General features: G+C 36.7%; 1 protein-coding gene across 3 annotated transcripts in view; it reads left to right on the plus strand.

The window, feature by feature from the left end:
• Window positions 1-15,758, plus strand: part of efr3a (EFR3 homolog A (S. cerevisiae)) — a 59,187-nt gene that overhangs the window by 6,478 nt on the left and 36,951 nt on the right. For all 3 annotated transcript variants that reach the window (XM_065266317.1, XM_065266308.2, XM_065266297.2), the window contains 3 exons: window positions 7,820-7,896; window positions 12,668-12,795; window positions 13,035-13,185. In XM_065266317.1, coding sequence (XP_065122389.1) covers window positions 7,820-7,896; window positions 12,668-12,795; window positions 13,035-13,185 — 356 coding nt within the window. The remainder of the gene's footprint in view (window positions 1-7,819; window positions 7,897-12,667; window positions 12,796-13,034; window positions 13,186-15,758) is intronic.

Raw genomic sequence — 15,758 nt, forward strand, 5'->3', positions numbered from 1 at the left:
ACTTGTATACAATACTATACAGTTGGTCTATTAGCTAGTTTATTTCTGCATCAAATTATTTTTACTGAACATGGATTGGATCTAATTAACATTCAACTGACCAACATAATAAGAGAGGCACAAATTAAGCTAAAACAAATATAATAAGACAGCATGACAACCTTCAAAGGTGGTTTTTGCTATTCAGCATTTATTTTATTAACAACATTAACTCATTTTTTACATATAATGGATTTCTTTATGCAGTTAATTAATAAACAATCGGTATCGACCTTTCTCGTGCTATTGCCGATATGCCGATGGTTTTAAATTAATCAAAAATCGGCCGATAAATATCGGCGGCTGATACATCGGTGCATCACTATTAAATATGCATATAGACTTGTGGGACCCGAAAGTGTTATGCTGCGTTCACACCAGCCGTGGTAGAGGTGTCAAGCACAAGTGATTTCAATTTTAAATCAATATGAAGATGCGTTGACGCGCATCTGGAGGTCTTGCATCACAAATGAGGCGTTTAGTGCGGTACAGTAGACGCGATTCCACCTCGTTCAAGCGTGTAGTTTGCGCGAATTGAGATTTGCCGCGGGAAACGCGCAAGTTAATTTTTTTTACTTTGGTGGAAAAACGCGCCGCATTAACCAATCAGGAGCTTGCTCTAGTAGTGACGTGATAACAGGAAGCGAGCGGAGTCACAGAAGCCCCTCACAGTCTCGATGACTAGAATTTCACGCGCGAATGAAGCGAGTAAACTCAAAATGTTTAAGTGGCAAACTAGACGCGGTAGAGGCGAATTTGATGCCTCAAATGTGGATGGTGTGAACCCACAGTTACCAGTTTTAAGCGGCTGTGGTCTGGAAAAACAAACTTGAAAATGCGCTATTTCGACACTGGCCAATCAAAATCAAGCATTCCATAGTATTGCCAAAGAAAATATCACAGAACTCACATGTAGGGATGCACAGATATGGAAATTTATGCCGATACCGATAACCGATAACTCTTTATATTTGGGGGCCGATAACCGATATATATATAGGCCGATAAATATTCATATTAATTTTACAATGAAAAACTCACAGACCGCGGACATTTTGTCTTTGCGCTTGACTAGCATACTCTTCTTGAGCCCGCAACACGTGTCATCTTCGTGCTATGTCACAGAAAGCACCAATCAAAACTCCACATGGCCAGCAATGAGCAAGTGAAGTGGTTCAACAAACCGAAATAATCCATCATTTATCGGATTTCATTTATCGGCCTTATTTTGCTATCAGACCGATAACCGATAATATTAAAAATAAGCAGTTATCGGCCGATAACGATATGTCGAAAATCCTATGCTTCATATGGCCTCACTGGCAACATAAGTTCTTCCTTCCAGTTAAAAGAACCAATCACCAGTCAATAAAGATTTTCTGGGGGAGGGGCTATGTACAAAGTTTTGTTTTGCCTGCACACATGCACGGTAGATTAAGCGATCTCAAAAGAGGTGTATTTTTAGCGCTGTTTGAGCTTAAAGACGGGGTGCATGATCTCTTAAAGCCAATGTTGACATTTGAAATCACTTAAACAAACACACCCCTAACCCAATAAAATCTGGACCTTCTTTTGATAGACAAATACGCAACCCAGGCAACGATGTTGGTTAGTAAACACATCCCTTACTGCTGATTGGCTACAAGTGTGTTTTGGTACTCTGCCCGACTCCCTTTTCCAAAGTGACCTTTCTCAAAAATTGTGCACCCTGCCTTTAAGCAACACAAATTATGGTACAGCCGATGTCAACTTTAATAGTTGGTCATTTAATTGTAATTTTAGCATGCAATTTTAGAGATATCTGTCTTTCCCCTTTCAATTAGATAGGACTTCAGTTTTGCATGACTGAAATAACTAGCCAGAGGCTTTGCAAACATGACCGCCAACTGGTGCAACTTTCCTAAATAAGGAACTGTGATATAATCTATAGGCTTCAATCAGAAAAGATAAGCAGACACATTTTAATGTACATTGGTTGCAAAAGCATTTTATGTAATTTGTTCAGCTCCTGTTGTAGAAAGTTGTGTTGGTTTACATGATATTGGTATCAGTGCATGCCAATAAAACACACATGTAAAGTATATGGTGAGAGAGAAAAGGATTTTGTGTTTGAAGCCGTATATATTTACATACTGCCAATGTAAACACCATCACACATCATGCTGTAAAACCATACTAGTGTCTAGATAAGTATGTTTCAGTTGTAGTAAATTTAATGTCATTGCTTGTAAAAAAAAGCTTCTGTAAACATTTTGGGGAAGTTACATTGCATTTTGGTTAATAGTAGCTCACAAGTCGGATGGTAGCAAGAGATAAAGGAGGTTTTCCATTTCTTTCTATCTCTCCAGGCTGGATTTTCTCTCTGTATTGACCAGCTCTGTGCATATTTTGTTATCTCCCCTCCACTCCATCGACCCATACCGGTAAATTTAGCACAGCTTGTGTATCAATGTGTCTGTGATTGGGTATTTGTATAGACTCTACTCAACCTGTGCTCCGTTAGGCAGCAAAGGATTATGGGTTTTTGTATCATGGACTTGGGTCATCAGCTTGAATTTACAACAGAAGGCCATACGCACACACATACTAAAGCAAACAGAAAGTCACACACAAAAATAAGAGGTTCAGGGTACATGTTAAGTTGAAGCCTTTAGCTGAACACTGAATGTATTTCAAATCTTCAGACAGATTAAAACAAGCCAGTTGTAATCTTAGACCCGACAGGGTTTTAAATAAACACAGATTACTAAACACACACAGATACACTAAAAAGCACAAAAAGAAAAGGATGTTTTTGTGTCGTGTGCTTCCAGGTAGAGGTAAAGTTGTGGTATTTATTATTATGCATCACGGTCTCTCTCAAAGATAGATGGTAATTCGGTTATGACAGCTTTCTCTCGAGCTCCGCTCTTCAAACTCTTAAGCTATTTCAGGTCCTCATAAGGTTAAGAGGATTTTCTCCGCAGCCACTGAATCAATCTCTACATTTCCCCAGACGATCGTGTGTTGGCAGTAATGGGAATTCAACAGGCACCAGTGGGAAGTGGGATTTGCACCAAGCTCTACAAGAGTTTAGCTGCATAGGGCGAGCGCCCCCTGGTGGCTGCTTTTCATTTGTTATGAAATAAAGTTTTATGCTAGTATTAAAGGAATGCATTATGTTAAACAAAGATTAACTATTAAGACACAATACAATGTTTTGATGACCTGGGCAGCATAGTATTAAATTTTCCCCTACCATTTATTTGAGATTTTCAATGTTTTAACCAATTTTCTGTTCTTTGGAGCATAAAGGTCCTATTCTTTCTGTGTTTTTGAAGCTTTGATTGTGTTTACAGTGCTCAATTTAACATGTGTTCATGTTTTACATGTAAAAAACGTGGTATTTTTTACACAATTTGCTTATCTGTGTAGCGCTGTTTTCACTGTCCTAAAAACGGGCCGATGTCTTCCTTGTTCTATGAAGTCCTTCCTTCAGAAATACGTGACGAGTTCTGATTGTGTAGTTTGTTTAGTGTGTTGCGATTCGATAGCAGCTTAGCTTAGCAGAGCCGTTTGAGGCAAAGCTGGCAACTGACGTATTCCTGTGGGCGGAGTTTAGTCAAAAACTGTTTTATTGACGTCATTCAATCAGGAAGTAGAGGGCTGTAGTCCAAACCAATCGTTCACTGTAGGCTTTGAAAGGGGAATTCTGTTAAAGAAAATATATCGCCTGGCAGTGAACTTTGAGCTTTATCATTTTGCAGGTATTATTTATGCGCTAACAGCATCATTACACACTAACTAAAGTTTGAAAAATGGGATCATGAAGAACGAAACCTTTTAAAGGGATAGTTCAGCCAAAAATGAAACTTACCCCATGATTTACTCACCCTGATGGCATCCTTAATGTATATGATTATCTTTTTTCAGACTAACGCAATCAGAGTTATATTAGAAAATGTCCTGGCTATTCCAAGGATTTATAATGATAGTAAATTGTGCTTTTGATTTGAAGCCCAAAAAAGTCGACTCATCCTTCACAGAAGTAATCAACATGGCTCCAGTAGGTTAATAAAGACACTTTGAGGGCAATTTTTGTGATTTTTTTATATGAAAAATAGCAACATTTAAGTATTAACAAAATAAAATAATTATAAATAAACATCTTCTGGTAACGACTGACGCTTGTTCACAAGAGAGTGCACTTTTGGCGTATGATTCAGGACGTACACTCTAAAAAAACAAACGGTGCTATATAGCACCAAAACAATTGCTTTGGATCGTAACGATAGAAGAACCATTTTAGTGCCATATAGCACCGGTGAAGAACCAGTGAAGCACCAGTGAAGCACCAGTGAAGCACCAGTGTAGAACCATATAGGGGCCATATAGCACCACATATGGTTCTACATAGCACTATATGGTTCTACACAGGTGCTTCACTGGTGCTTCACTGGTGCTTCACTGGTTCTTCACCGGTGCTATATGGCACTAAAAATGGTTCTTCTATCGTTACGATCCAAAGCAACTGTTTTGGTGCTATATAGCACCGTTTGTTTTTTAGAGTGTAGCGTCTCATCTTTCTTGTCTCATCTCCACTATGTATCGTAGGCAACATCCTACGCCATACGCTGGAAACTCTCATAAACGCACGCCAGTCGTATCCGGAAGCTAGTTAATTTAGTTTGTAAAGTTTTAAATGTTGATATTTTTCTTACAAAATCACATCGGTTACTTTCAGAAGGCCTTTATTAATTCCCTGAAGCCTTGTGGATTACTTCTGTGAAGGATGGATGAACTTTTTTTACCTTTAAATTAGGGCTGCACGATTTGGGTAATTTTTCCCATTGCTGTTATCAGAGGTGTATAATACTTAAGTATTTTAGTTACATTTTCCAAGCATCTGTGCTTTATCAGAGTGTTTGTCTTGGGAAAAAAATACTTTTCTTTACAAAAAAATGTTCACAACATTCTAAAGCATAGAATCATACTGTGTATTCATTATATATTGCATATTAAAATTGATTTAATGCCTAATTACATAAAAATTGTGTACTTTTACTTTCTTGAGTAAAAGTACGAATTTTTTTTACTTAAGTAAAAGTACAAAAAATTACTAGATGTTTAATGTACTTAAATATTAAATATAAACCAAAAACTTGAAATTATGAAAAGTATAGTGGAGTAAAAATTATGATAATGTGTTTTGGAATGTATGTTCTCCAAAGAAAAACACTTATAAAATACGAGTAAATGAAAATTGACTTTTACAGGACTCCAGACTAACTTTTTTCACTAGGAGCAAAGTGGCCCCCAACTGAAAATTTTAGGGGCGCAACCAAAAAATTTAGGGGCACACACCAAAAATCAACGCGCTTACCAAATATTCACATTACTATTATTTTGCCACTGTGTTACTAATAAATACTTTAATAACAGATGCAGAAAGTACAATGTGCTGTTTCAAATTCAGTGTCACATCACAAAAAATGTCAAATTTACTGGTCGCACATGTGCGACTGGATGTAAAATTCAGTGGCACACTCTCAAATTTTGGTGGCAAAATGCTACCATTTGGTGGCAGTCTGGAGCCCTGCTTTTATGCAGAAAGTACAAATACTTAAGTACTATACAACTCTTATTGATGCTAATATTGGGATGTGCGGTTGCGATTATAATAAATGGTATCATGAGTCAACTTGATAGGTTTTAAGGAAAATCCACACACATTTTAGTGATAATGCTAAAATGTGTATTTGTAAAACTAGAAATGTTTTCGTGATGTAGCAACTGCTTAGTGGCAGTAATCCTAAATCCAAAATACCACCATACAACAGATGTAGAGTTTTTTTTTTTAGCTACCAGATCACTGTCAACCTCCTCTGCATCCATCTTCGCTCTGGTCCGCGCTGTGCACACACAAGTGACGACGCACGCCACACACGCTTTTCTTTCTTTTTTTAAACAGCAAGGAAAATCATCAAACTGTTATCAGTAAGTTTGTGTTAACAAGTCCACACATTTATTTATTGAATATAATTGCAACATTTTGCTGTCATATAATCGCAAAGTCTGACATCGCGATTGCGATGCAATTAATTGTGCAGCACTACTTTAAATCAGTAGCGCCATTTACTATCATTAAAAAGCTTGTAACAGCCAGGGCATTTTCTAAAAAAACACATATTGTGTTTGTCTGCAAATAAATATATAAAATTCGTATAGATCGAGGATACCTTAAGGGTAAGTAAATCATGGGGTAATTTTCATTTTCGGATGAACTATCCCTTTAAAAGCAACTTGAAAGCAAAACTAGCCATGTTTATTAGGTTGGGAATCTTCAGGGACAAAGAAATACTATATTAAATCAATATCTGGGACACCGTTCGATAATACCGTAATTCTATATAATAGAATACATAATGTTGTTTAGTCTGTTAATATATGATATTGTTTTCTTCGCAAGAATTTCAGGATAATAGTACTATGAGGTAAAATATTGAAGTATTTATATCAGATCAAGTACAAACAAATTAACAAATATTTATATTATCCTTCATCAGAATGATAGTAATCTTTATCTACTGATATAAAAAATTGTTTCACACATTAAAATATATGCATATTTATATATATTAAAAGAATAAGCAGTCTAGTTTTTGTCTAAAAACACTTACATGCCATCTCACTGACACATAGTTGGGTGGAACTTTCTGTCTTATCTGTAATTGGTTCGTCTACCTGCCAATCACAGTGGAGGGTGAGTCTATGTGCAGGTATTCACCTCAGGTGTGCCTGAGTTTCAGACCAGGCTTGGGATAGGAGGCAAGAAAGGTCACTGTTTGGACCAGGTTGGAGGTTCTTGGGGTGTAAAGAAGACCCCGAAGGTCAGAGGTCATGATGAGGAGGTACAGACAGGTGCCGCTCTCAGAAGCCGACGGAACTTTCAGATATAGACACACCTGGGAGAGGAGATCTTTCTTCATCAGGCTTGGTATCTGTGTGCGCTTTTGTTTCTGAGAGATCCTGTAGAGATGATTAATATAAGCCTGTCGAACTTCCAGTCATTATGACATTTTTGCTGTATTTGTCAGCTGCTGTAGAGCTCGCTCCCCCTCTTTGTCTGTCTCCTGCTTGCAGCATCTCTCTTTTTCCATCTTTCTAAAGGTGGATCAGGTGTTTCAGCTGATAATGGCGGCTTCTTTTCCACATCTCACTTTACAATTCCTGCACACACACACACACACACACACACACTTGCTGTTTGGCATATACACACGCATGCACGAGCAGTCCTAATTTGCTATGCATGTTGATGTGTTTCAATGAGCAATTTTAGCTCTAGCTGGTGAAAGACTGTTGAAGATGTGTGTGTGTGTGTGTGCCGGTGTGTGTCTGTTTGTTGAGATGTGTGTTCACTGCTCTCAGATTTCTTCTTTGACTTTTTTTAATAATTAAACAGCCCTTTAAACCGTGTGGCGTCACACACACTTGCTCTTTGCATTGTGCTTTTCATGAGTACAATCACACCCCTCATTCTGACAGCTCATTTTAAAGTCATGCATTATGTCGATAATAAAGTTCTTATTGGTTTCCGTGAGTGATGTATGAATATAGTGGAGGAATGCTTATGTTTTTATGTATTTGCAATATGTAGTTAGACGCATTCATCTGATTCAGTGCACAAACTCCCGATAGGCCATTTCTGTATTCTAAAGAAAATGTGCAAAACGTTGATAAAAAAATGGAGCTTGTGTGTGTATTGTTTATGTGTAAAAGTACTTAATTCTCGTTGCAGGTGTTTGTGGATGCTGCGGTCCTCTCCGACCGCGCTACAAGCGGTTGGTGGACAACATTTTCCCAGAGGACCCCAAGGTAACACCGCAAGCAAAATTTGATTTGCATTTTTAGAGAATATAATGAATTTCGATTAATTTTCCTACCATGGGAAATTTGTGTTTTTCAAGTTTTGGGCATAAATAATGAACAATTATAATTTTTTTTTATTTTGAAATGCATTTAAATGCAGATTGCTGAAATGTATTTACATTTATGAAATTATTCAAATGAATTATTTTATTAAAATTACATGACTTTTATACAATTTACTCATGTTTTGGTTTTAAAACTGATACAAATGGGAAACAGCACCTCCGACACAATCTCATGGCAAATTTGAACTATTTTACAAGGTGGCCAATTTGATTGAATTCATACATAATATCTCATTTATGTTTTAGTGTGATCTGCTCCTACACCAGGGACTCTTTGGTTTGGGGATGGGGCTTCGCTTCATTGACTTCAATTATGCTTAATAAGCTGATAACATGTAAGGTCATGCAAACGCGTAAAACAGATTTCTTGTATCGGGGAAAGGTTATAAATGGCTAAAGCAAAATCCAATCTGCACAGATTTCTGCCCATTACCCTGATTTTCTGTTGCATGTAAATGCCTTAATTAGCTTTCTTACAGTTTTGTTCATGTCTTCCCGTGCAAAAGATAAATGTCGCAAATTGTCAAGTCCTCGCACAGACATACTTTAAAACTTCATCTCTGGGATGAAAGAGGAAAATAAAACGTGCAGAAGGATTTAAAACCAAACCTAAAACCAAAGTAATAAAAAATTTCAAAATAAAAATAATTTTTTTTTACAAATTTTATTTACAGATTCCTTTTCAAGATTTCCTTGCCTCGAGATTGTATTGAGAATGAAATGTCAGATCATCAATTGCATTTTATTTTTCTAAATTTGGCAGGAAAATTAAATAATTTAATGTTTGAATTTTTATTTTAGCATTTAATTTTCTAATTTGGGACATATTTTGCCATTTAATTTTTTACTTTATCATTTATTGGCTGAAAAAAACGACGCCACTGCCTGCAACAAATCTCCAAATCCCTTGAAAATGCCGTTTTCTGCATATCTGGTTTATTGATTTACATGTAAACGTATGGTTTGTAAACAGGTTTCTATAATTAGCATATATTTTTAAAGATAAAAGACAATTGTTTCCTTCTTATATAAACCTTGTGCATGCAAAAGACACCTGAAAAACAAGCTGTTACAGTTGTGATGTACACCCCCAACATTAAATTACACATTAAATTAATTACAATGTGGTTACAATGCTAAAAACAAAATTATGACTGCTGAGTTAGCGCTATATGCTAGTTAATGCTATATGCTAGTGTTTTTTGACTGAGGTTCTACTATTGACGTTACAGTTACCTTTTGCAGGTCGATACTGAAAAAACACAAATAAACTTAACACTCAGAAACATCCATTAACAATTTTCGAACAATTGGTTGTTCCTCAAAATCTGTATCTTCGTCTGATACAGGCTCAAACATACAATGTCTGTTTGCATTGTGAGCTACTGATATGAGCCGCACTGTGACCATTTTATTTTAGGGAAAAATTCTAGGAACGGCCAATCAGAGCAGAGCTCAACATTATTATTCATGACCCTTCCAAATAAGGTAATAATAGACCATTTAATGCTAGGGACAAATTCTAGGTACAGCCATTTAGAGCAGAGCTCGACATTATTATTCATGACCCTTCCAAATAAGGTAATAATAGACCATTTCATTCTATGGACAAATTCTAGGAACAGCCAATCAGAGCAGAGCTCAACGTTATTATTCATGACTAGGTATGCACGATAGGATTTTTTTGGGCCGAAACCGATACAGATTTAAACAGACAACTTCTGGCCGATGCCGATACCCATATTAAACACTTGTATACAATACTATACAGTTGGTCTATTAGCTAGTTTATTTATGCTTCAAATTATTTTTACTGAACATGGATTGGATCTTATTAACATTCAACTGACCAACACAATAAGAGAGGCACAAATTAGGCTAAAACAAATATAATAAGACAGCATGACAACCTTCAAAAGTGTTTTTTGCTATTCAGCATTTATTTTATTAACAACATGACCTAATTTCTTTTTTTTTTTTACATATAATGGATTTCTTTATGCAGTTAATTAATAAACAATCGGTATCTGCCTTTCTCGTGCTATTGCCGATATGGCGATTGTTTCAAATTCATCAAAAATCGGCCGATAAATATCGGCGGCCGATACATCGGTGCATCACTATTCATGACCCTTCCAAAAAAGGTAATAATAGTCCATTTCATTCTAGGAAAAAAATTCTAGGAACAGCCAATCAGAGCAGAGCTCAACATTATTCATGACCCTTCCAAATAAGGTAATAATAGACAATTTCATTTTATGGACAAATTCTAGGAACAACCAATCAGAGCAGAGCTCAACGTTATTATTGATGACCCTTCCAAATAAGGTAATAATAGTCCATTTCATTCTAGGGACAAATTCTAGGAACGGCCAATCAGAGCAGAGCTTAACATTATTATTCATGACCTTTCCAAATAAGGTAGTAATAGTCCATTTCATTCTAGGGAAAAAATTCTAGGAACAGCCAATCAGAGCAGAGCTCAACATTATTATTCATGACCCTTCCAAATAAGGTAATAATAGTCCATTTCATTCTAGGAACAAATTCTAGGAACGGACAATCAGAGCAGAGCTCGACATTATTATTCATGACCCTTCCAAATAAGGTAATAATAGACCATTTCATTCTATGGACAAATTCTAGGAACAGCCAATCAGAGCAGAGCTCAACGTTATTATTCATGACTAGGTATGCACCGATAGGATTTTTTTGGGCCGATACCGATACAGATTTAAACAGACAACTTCTGGCCGATGCCGATACCGATATTAAACACTTGTATACAATACTATACAGTTGGTCTATTAGCTAGTTTATTTATGCTTCAAATGATTTTTACTGAACATGAATTGGATCTAATTAACATTCAACTGACCAACACAATAAGAGAGGCACAAATTAGGTTAAAACAAATATAATAAGACAGCATGACAACCTTCAAAAGTGTTTTTTGCTATTCAGCATTTATTTTATTAACAACATGACCTAATTTCTTTTTTTTTTTACATATAATGGATTACCGATTCTAAACAATCGGTATCGGCCTTTCTCGTGCTATTGCCGATATGCCGATTGTTTCAAATTCATCAAAAATCGGCCGATAAATATCGGCGGCCGATACATCGGTGCATCACTACTCATGACCCTTCCAAAAAAGGTAATAATAGTCCATTTCATTCTAGGGAAAAAATTCTAGGAACAGCCAATCAGAGCAGAGCTCAACATTATTATTCATGACCCTTCCAAATAAGGTAATAATAGTCCATTTCATTCTAGGGACAAATTCTAGGAACGGCCAATCAGAGCAGAGCTTAACATTATTATTCATGACCTTTCCAAATAAGGTAGTAATAGTCCATTTCATTCTAGGGAAAAAATTCTAGGAACAGCCAATCAGAGCAGAGCTCGACATTATTATTCATGACCCTTCCAAATAAGGTAATAATAGACCATTTCATTATAGGGAAAAAATTCTAGGAACAGCCAATCAGAGCAGAGCTCAACATTATTATTCATGACCCTTCCAAATAAGGTAATAATAGACCATTTCATTCTAGGGACAAATTCTAGGAACAGCCAATCAGAGCAGAGCTCAACATTATTATTCATGACCCTTCCAAATAAGGTATTTCATTCTAGGGACAACTTCTAGGGTTATAAATGAACATGTACAACAATTGCTAGGTAATTTTTGCACTTAATAAAGTCACATACTTTCTATGTAGATATCAGAGAACAATTTAACATCTTTGGTACCTTTAATCAATTTTTATACAATTCACCTCGTACAAAATTATACGAATGAGCCACCTCGTAAAATACAAATTCCCATGAGATCAGACTGGCACCTCCTGGTAATCGAACAAGCAAGTAAACACAGTAGATTTCAGTAAATCTCATAGATATTTAAGGTGGTGACACACACTTCAATTAAAAGTGTTCCCTTTGCTTCTTTAAATACCATCTTCATATCAGATTTCATACAGTCAAATTCAATTGAAGTTCAAATGCTCTGAACAAAATGTATTCTTATCAGCTAAGAGAGCTGCTGAAGTAAATGCCACGGCATAATAAGAGAGCTGCTGCATATGCCATAAATCTAAATTTAAAGCACAGTTGACTAGCACCAGTCGTTCTCATTCATATTGCTGAAAAGAAACGCCTTTGCATTGTTGTATGAGTTATTACATTTAATGATGACCTTTGACCTTCTGGACAGTTCTTGATGATGTGAAATAAGCAGACAGGCACACACAGGGATAGTTCTTCACCTTGCTGTTACTTCGCATTAAATTACCATTCAACTCGGGTGATTAGAAAGACACACACACTGTTATTTTCACCGAAGGGTAACTGTGAGTAATGTTCTCATGGGTGGTGGGTGTGACAGTTTCTTTCCACTGAAACACACGCAGATTCCCCACGGTTATGTTATGTACTGTAGTTAAAATCTTGTTAAGTTGATTATCACTTTGAGAGCCTCAGGATTTCTCTGGGAATTCTGGATGCAAATGATTTTTTTAATGATGTCTAAAAGCAGAAATAACACTTTGTCCGAAATATTGACCTGTGCATGTCATTTACCCGAGATACTCAACTTGGCAACCATCATCATCACAGTAATTTATATCCACTGTGGCTCTTCTCAGGATGGACTGGTGAAATCCGATATGGAAAAGTTGACGTTTTATGCCGTCTCGGCTCCAGAGAAACTGGACCGCATTGGCGCATACCTCGCAGAACGTCTCAGCAGAGATGTTGTTCGACATCGCTACGGGTACGAAATGCTTTACTCTCACTAAAACAGTATTTTAGTGCATTCAATGTATGCATTTTATCTGTATGTGTATTCCCTGGAAATCAGACCATGAGCTTTGCACTGCTAAAGCAGTGGTTTACCAAACCAAATAAACTACAGAAATACATGATTTTGCTAATGCTGTGTGCGTTATTGCCTGTATAGTTCAGTTTACTTGACTGGAAATCCTCCGATCTGATATATCGGTGTGTGTGTAGGTATGTGGTTATAGCGATGGAGGCCTTGGATCAGCTGTTGATGGCTTGTCATTCTCAGAGCATCAAGCCCTTTGTGGAAAGCTTCTTGCACATGGTGGCCAAATTGCTGGAGTCCAGAGAGCCAGATTTACAAGTGCTGGGCACCAATTCAGTAAGTGTGTGTGTTTGTTTGTGTTATCTAATCAAAGGATGCAGTCACAAGTCTCAGCAGCAGGCGAAGGAGGAAAAGGGAGAGATAAAGTTAGATGACAAATGGCTTTGAGTCTTTTTGTCATCTGTGGGGTTGCTTTTTTGGCACACAAAACAAATTATATTTCTGTTTTTTTATAAATGCACGGATATGAAGTTTCTTAGCTGAGAACAACAAAAAAACGGCAGCTTGTGGGTAAAAGCGCTCATTTTTACATTTTGCGTTTTAACCATTTCATCGGAAGTGGATTAATCAGTCCTTCCAGAAAAATGCAAAGGTTTTTTGTGATTGTTGCGGGCAAAAATCCTTGATCTTGCGGCACGTTTTCTTAAATAATGCGTTTTAATATTTGGGATATTTATACAATTTAATACTTGCAAAAACTGTGGGAACATGCAAAAACTGTGGGGGTGTAATTAGGTCACTTTATAACGTTCCCATGGCAACGGGGCATGGCTGCGCTTGTGTGAAGTAAATGCAACATTTTTCTGCAAATCTGCAATTTATGCGGCGAAAGTGAGGCTTATTTAAAAAAAATGACTTAGACTTTGGCTAATTATGCATTGAATCATGCGATTGCATAATCGTGTTTTTCTGGAGGGACTGATTAATATAACATTTACTTAAAACAAAATGTTTTTTGTTTTAAAGCTCAGAATCTGGAAATTGTAGTGCACATAACTACTTGACTACTGTTTTAATTTAGTTATAATGTAGCAGTGGTAAGTTTTATTATTTATGAAGTCTAATCCTTATAGGAATCCGTCAAAAGTCATACAGCCCAGTTAGTCACTTATTATGGAAAGCTCTCACCTGTTATAAAATAACAAGAACATAAGTATGTTTTGTAAATGGCCATTCAGCCTTACACATATGTTGTTGTTTTTTGCACATTTATGAAACATGGAAGAGGCCATATGGTTACATAAAATGATTAAACTGCAAAGATAATTATATTAACAAGTTTGACTGAATGACTCATCAGCACCTTTTTGAAAACTTTGAACTAAGCTAGCATGTACAGGACAGTCAGTCATAACAGAGATCAGTTACAATATACATTTGTTTTAAAGTGCACCTATTATGCAAAATCCACTTAAAAAAGACGCTAACCTAGGTGTTTTCAGCAATATAAAAATAGTCTCTGGTATCCCCAGAGTGTGTCTGTAAAGTTTCAGCTCAAAATACACCACAGATCTTTCATTATACGATGTTGAACATGCCCATTTCTGGCTGCAATGAAAAATGCATTGTTTTTGTGTGTGTCTCTTTAAATACAAAGAAAGCTTCTGTTCCCCTCCCTTTATGCAAAGTAGGGGGTAGAGCGCTTACACTTACGCTGGCAGAAGGTTGAACAACGCGCTCATAAGACGGAGTCTGTAAGCGGTTATGGTTTGGGCATAATCAGTGTGACATCACATTGATAGGGGATCCCCAACAGCCTGTTTTATGTGACTGTTGTGGTTAAAAAGGAGATTACACAAAGAAGAAAAGATGGATTTGTATAATTACAGGATGTTTCTGCACACACACTGCCGACTCATTTTCTGCTAGAAACACATTTAAAAGTGCATTTTCCAGGTTAGGGGGGCTTTAAGAAGGTGTCTGCAGTTGAGCACAACCACCCTACAATGAAAGAATCAACACACTCCTTTTTATATCCCCATTAAACCAAAGCATGTCATTTCAATTCTCTTGTTAATGTGACATCACACTGATAAGCCACTAACTTACAGTCCTGCATTACCATAGTTTCCGCCCTCAGTGAGTTGTATGCTGTCCGACTTACTTCAATACTGAGATACTATTGTCTCAGACTGTTTTCACAGAAATCAGACCTATTTTAACTGAAAGCACTCACTTTCTGTTGGTAAGGGAGTGAGGAGCAGTAGCTTACTTGCATTTGAAGGTGCAGAGACGAAAACGGTTCGTTTTTCCTCTCAACCACAAAGGGACATGCTATAATAAATGATCTGTGGGGTATTTTGAGCTAAACCTTTACAGACACATTCTAGGCACACCTGAGATTTTTATATAACATCATGTAAAAATGGGCATAATAGGTGTCCTTTAACTCTTTCACCGCCAGCGTTTTAAAAAAAAGTTGCCAGCCACCGCCAGTGTTTTTCATGATTTTCACCAAAGTTTAATGCCTTCCAGAAAATGTTCTTCTTTTAATATATAAACATACAATATACCAAATGAAAGAACAGACCCTACCAATACTTCCTGGTTTAAAAAGTTGCGGAAGGGCGCCACCTGCTGGATTATAGCAGTATTGCGGAAAGACGGAAAATCTCGTCATTGGCGGGGAAGCGTTTTAATTGACGAGATATCTCTTCAATGGCGGTGAAAGAGTTAATGAAACAGTAGCACAAACAGCCTGTTTAATTCTTATAGTTTCAGAAAGGATTAAACTTCCTCAAGATTATATTTGTTGGACTTAAATAATAAACTGAAATATATATCACTTTTACATGAGCCCTTTAAACAGTTGTAAATACGCAAGACCGTTCAGGCCAAGAAAGACTCAC

Source organism: Paramisgurnus dabryanus, chromosome 6, assembly GCF_030506205.2.
Source record: "Paramisgurnus dabryanus chromosome 6, PD_genome_1.1, whole genome shotgun sequence".
Taxonomy (NCBI): Eukaryota; Metazoa; Chordata; class Actinopteri; order Cypriniformes; family Cobitidae; genus Paramisgurnus; species Paramisgurnus dabryanus.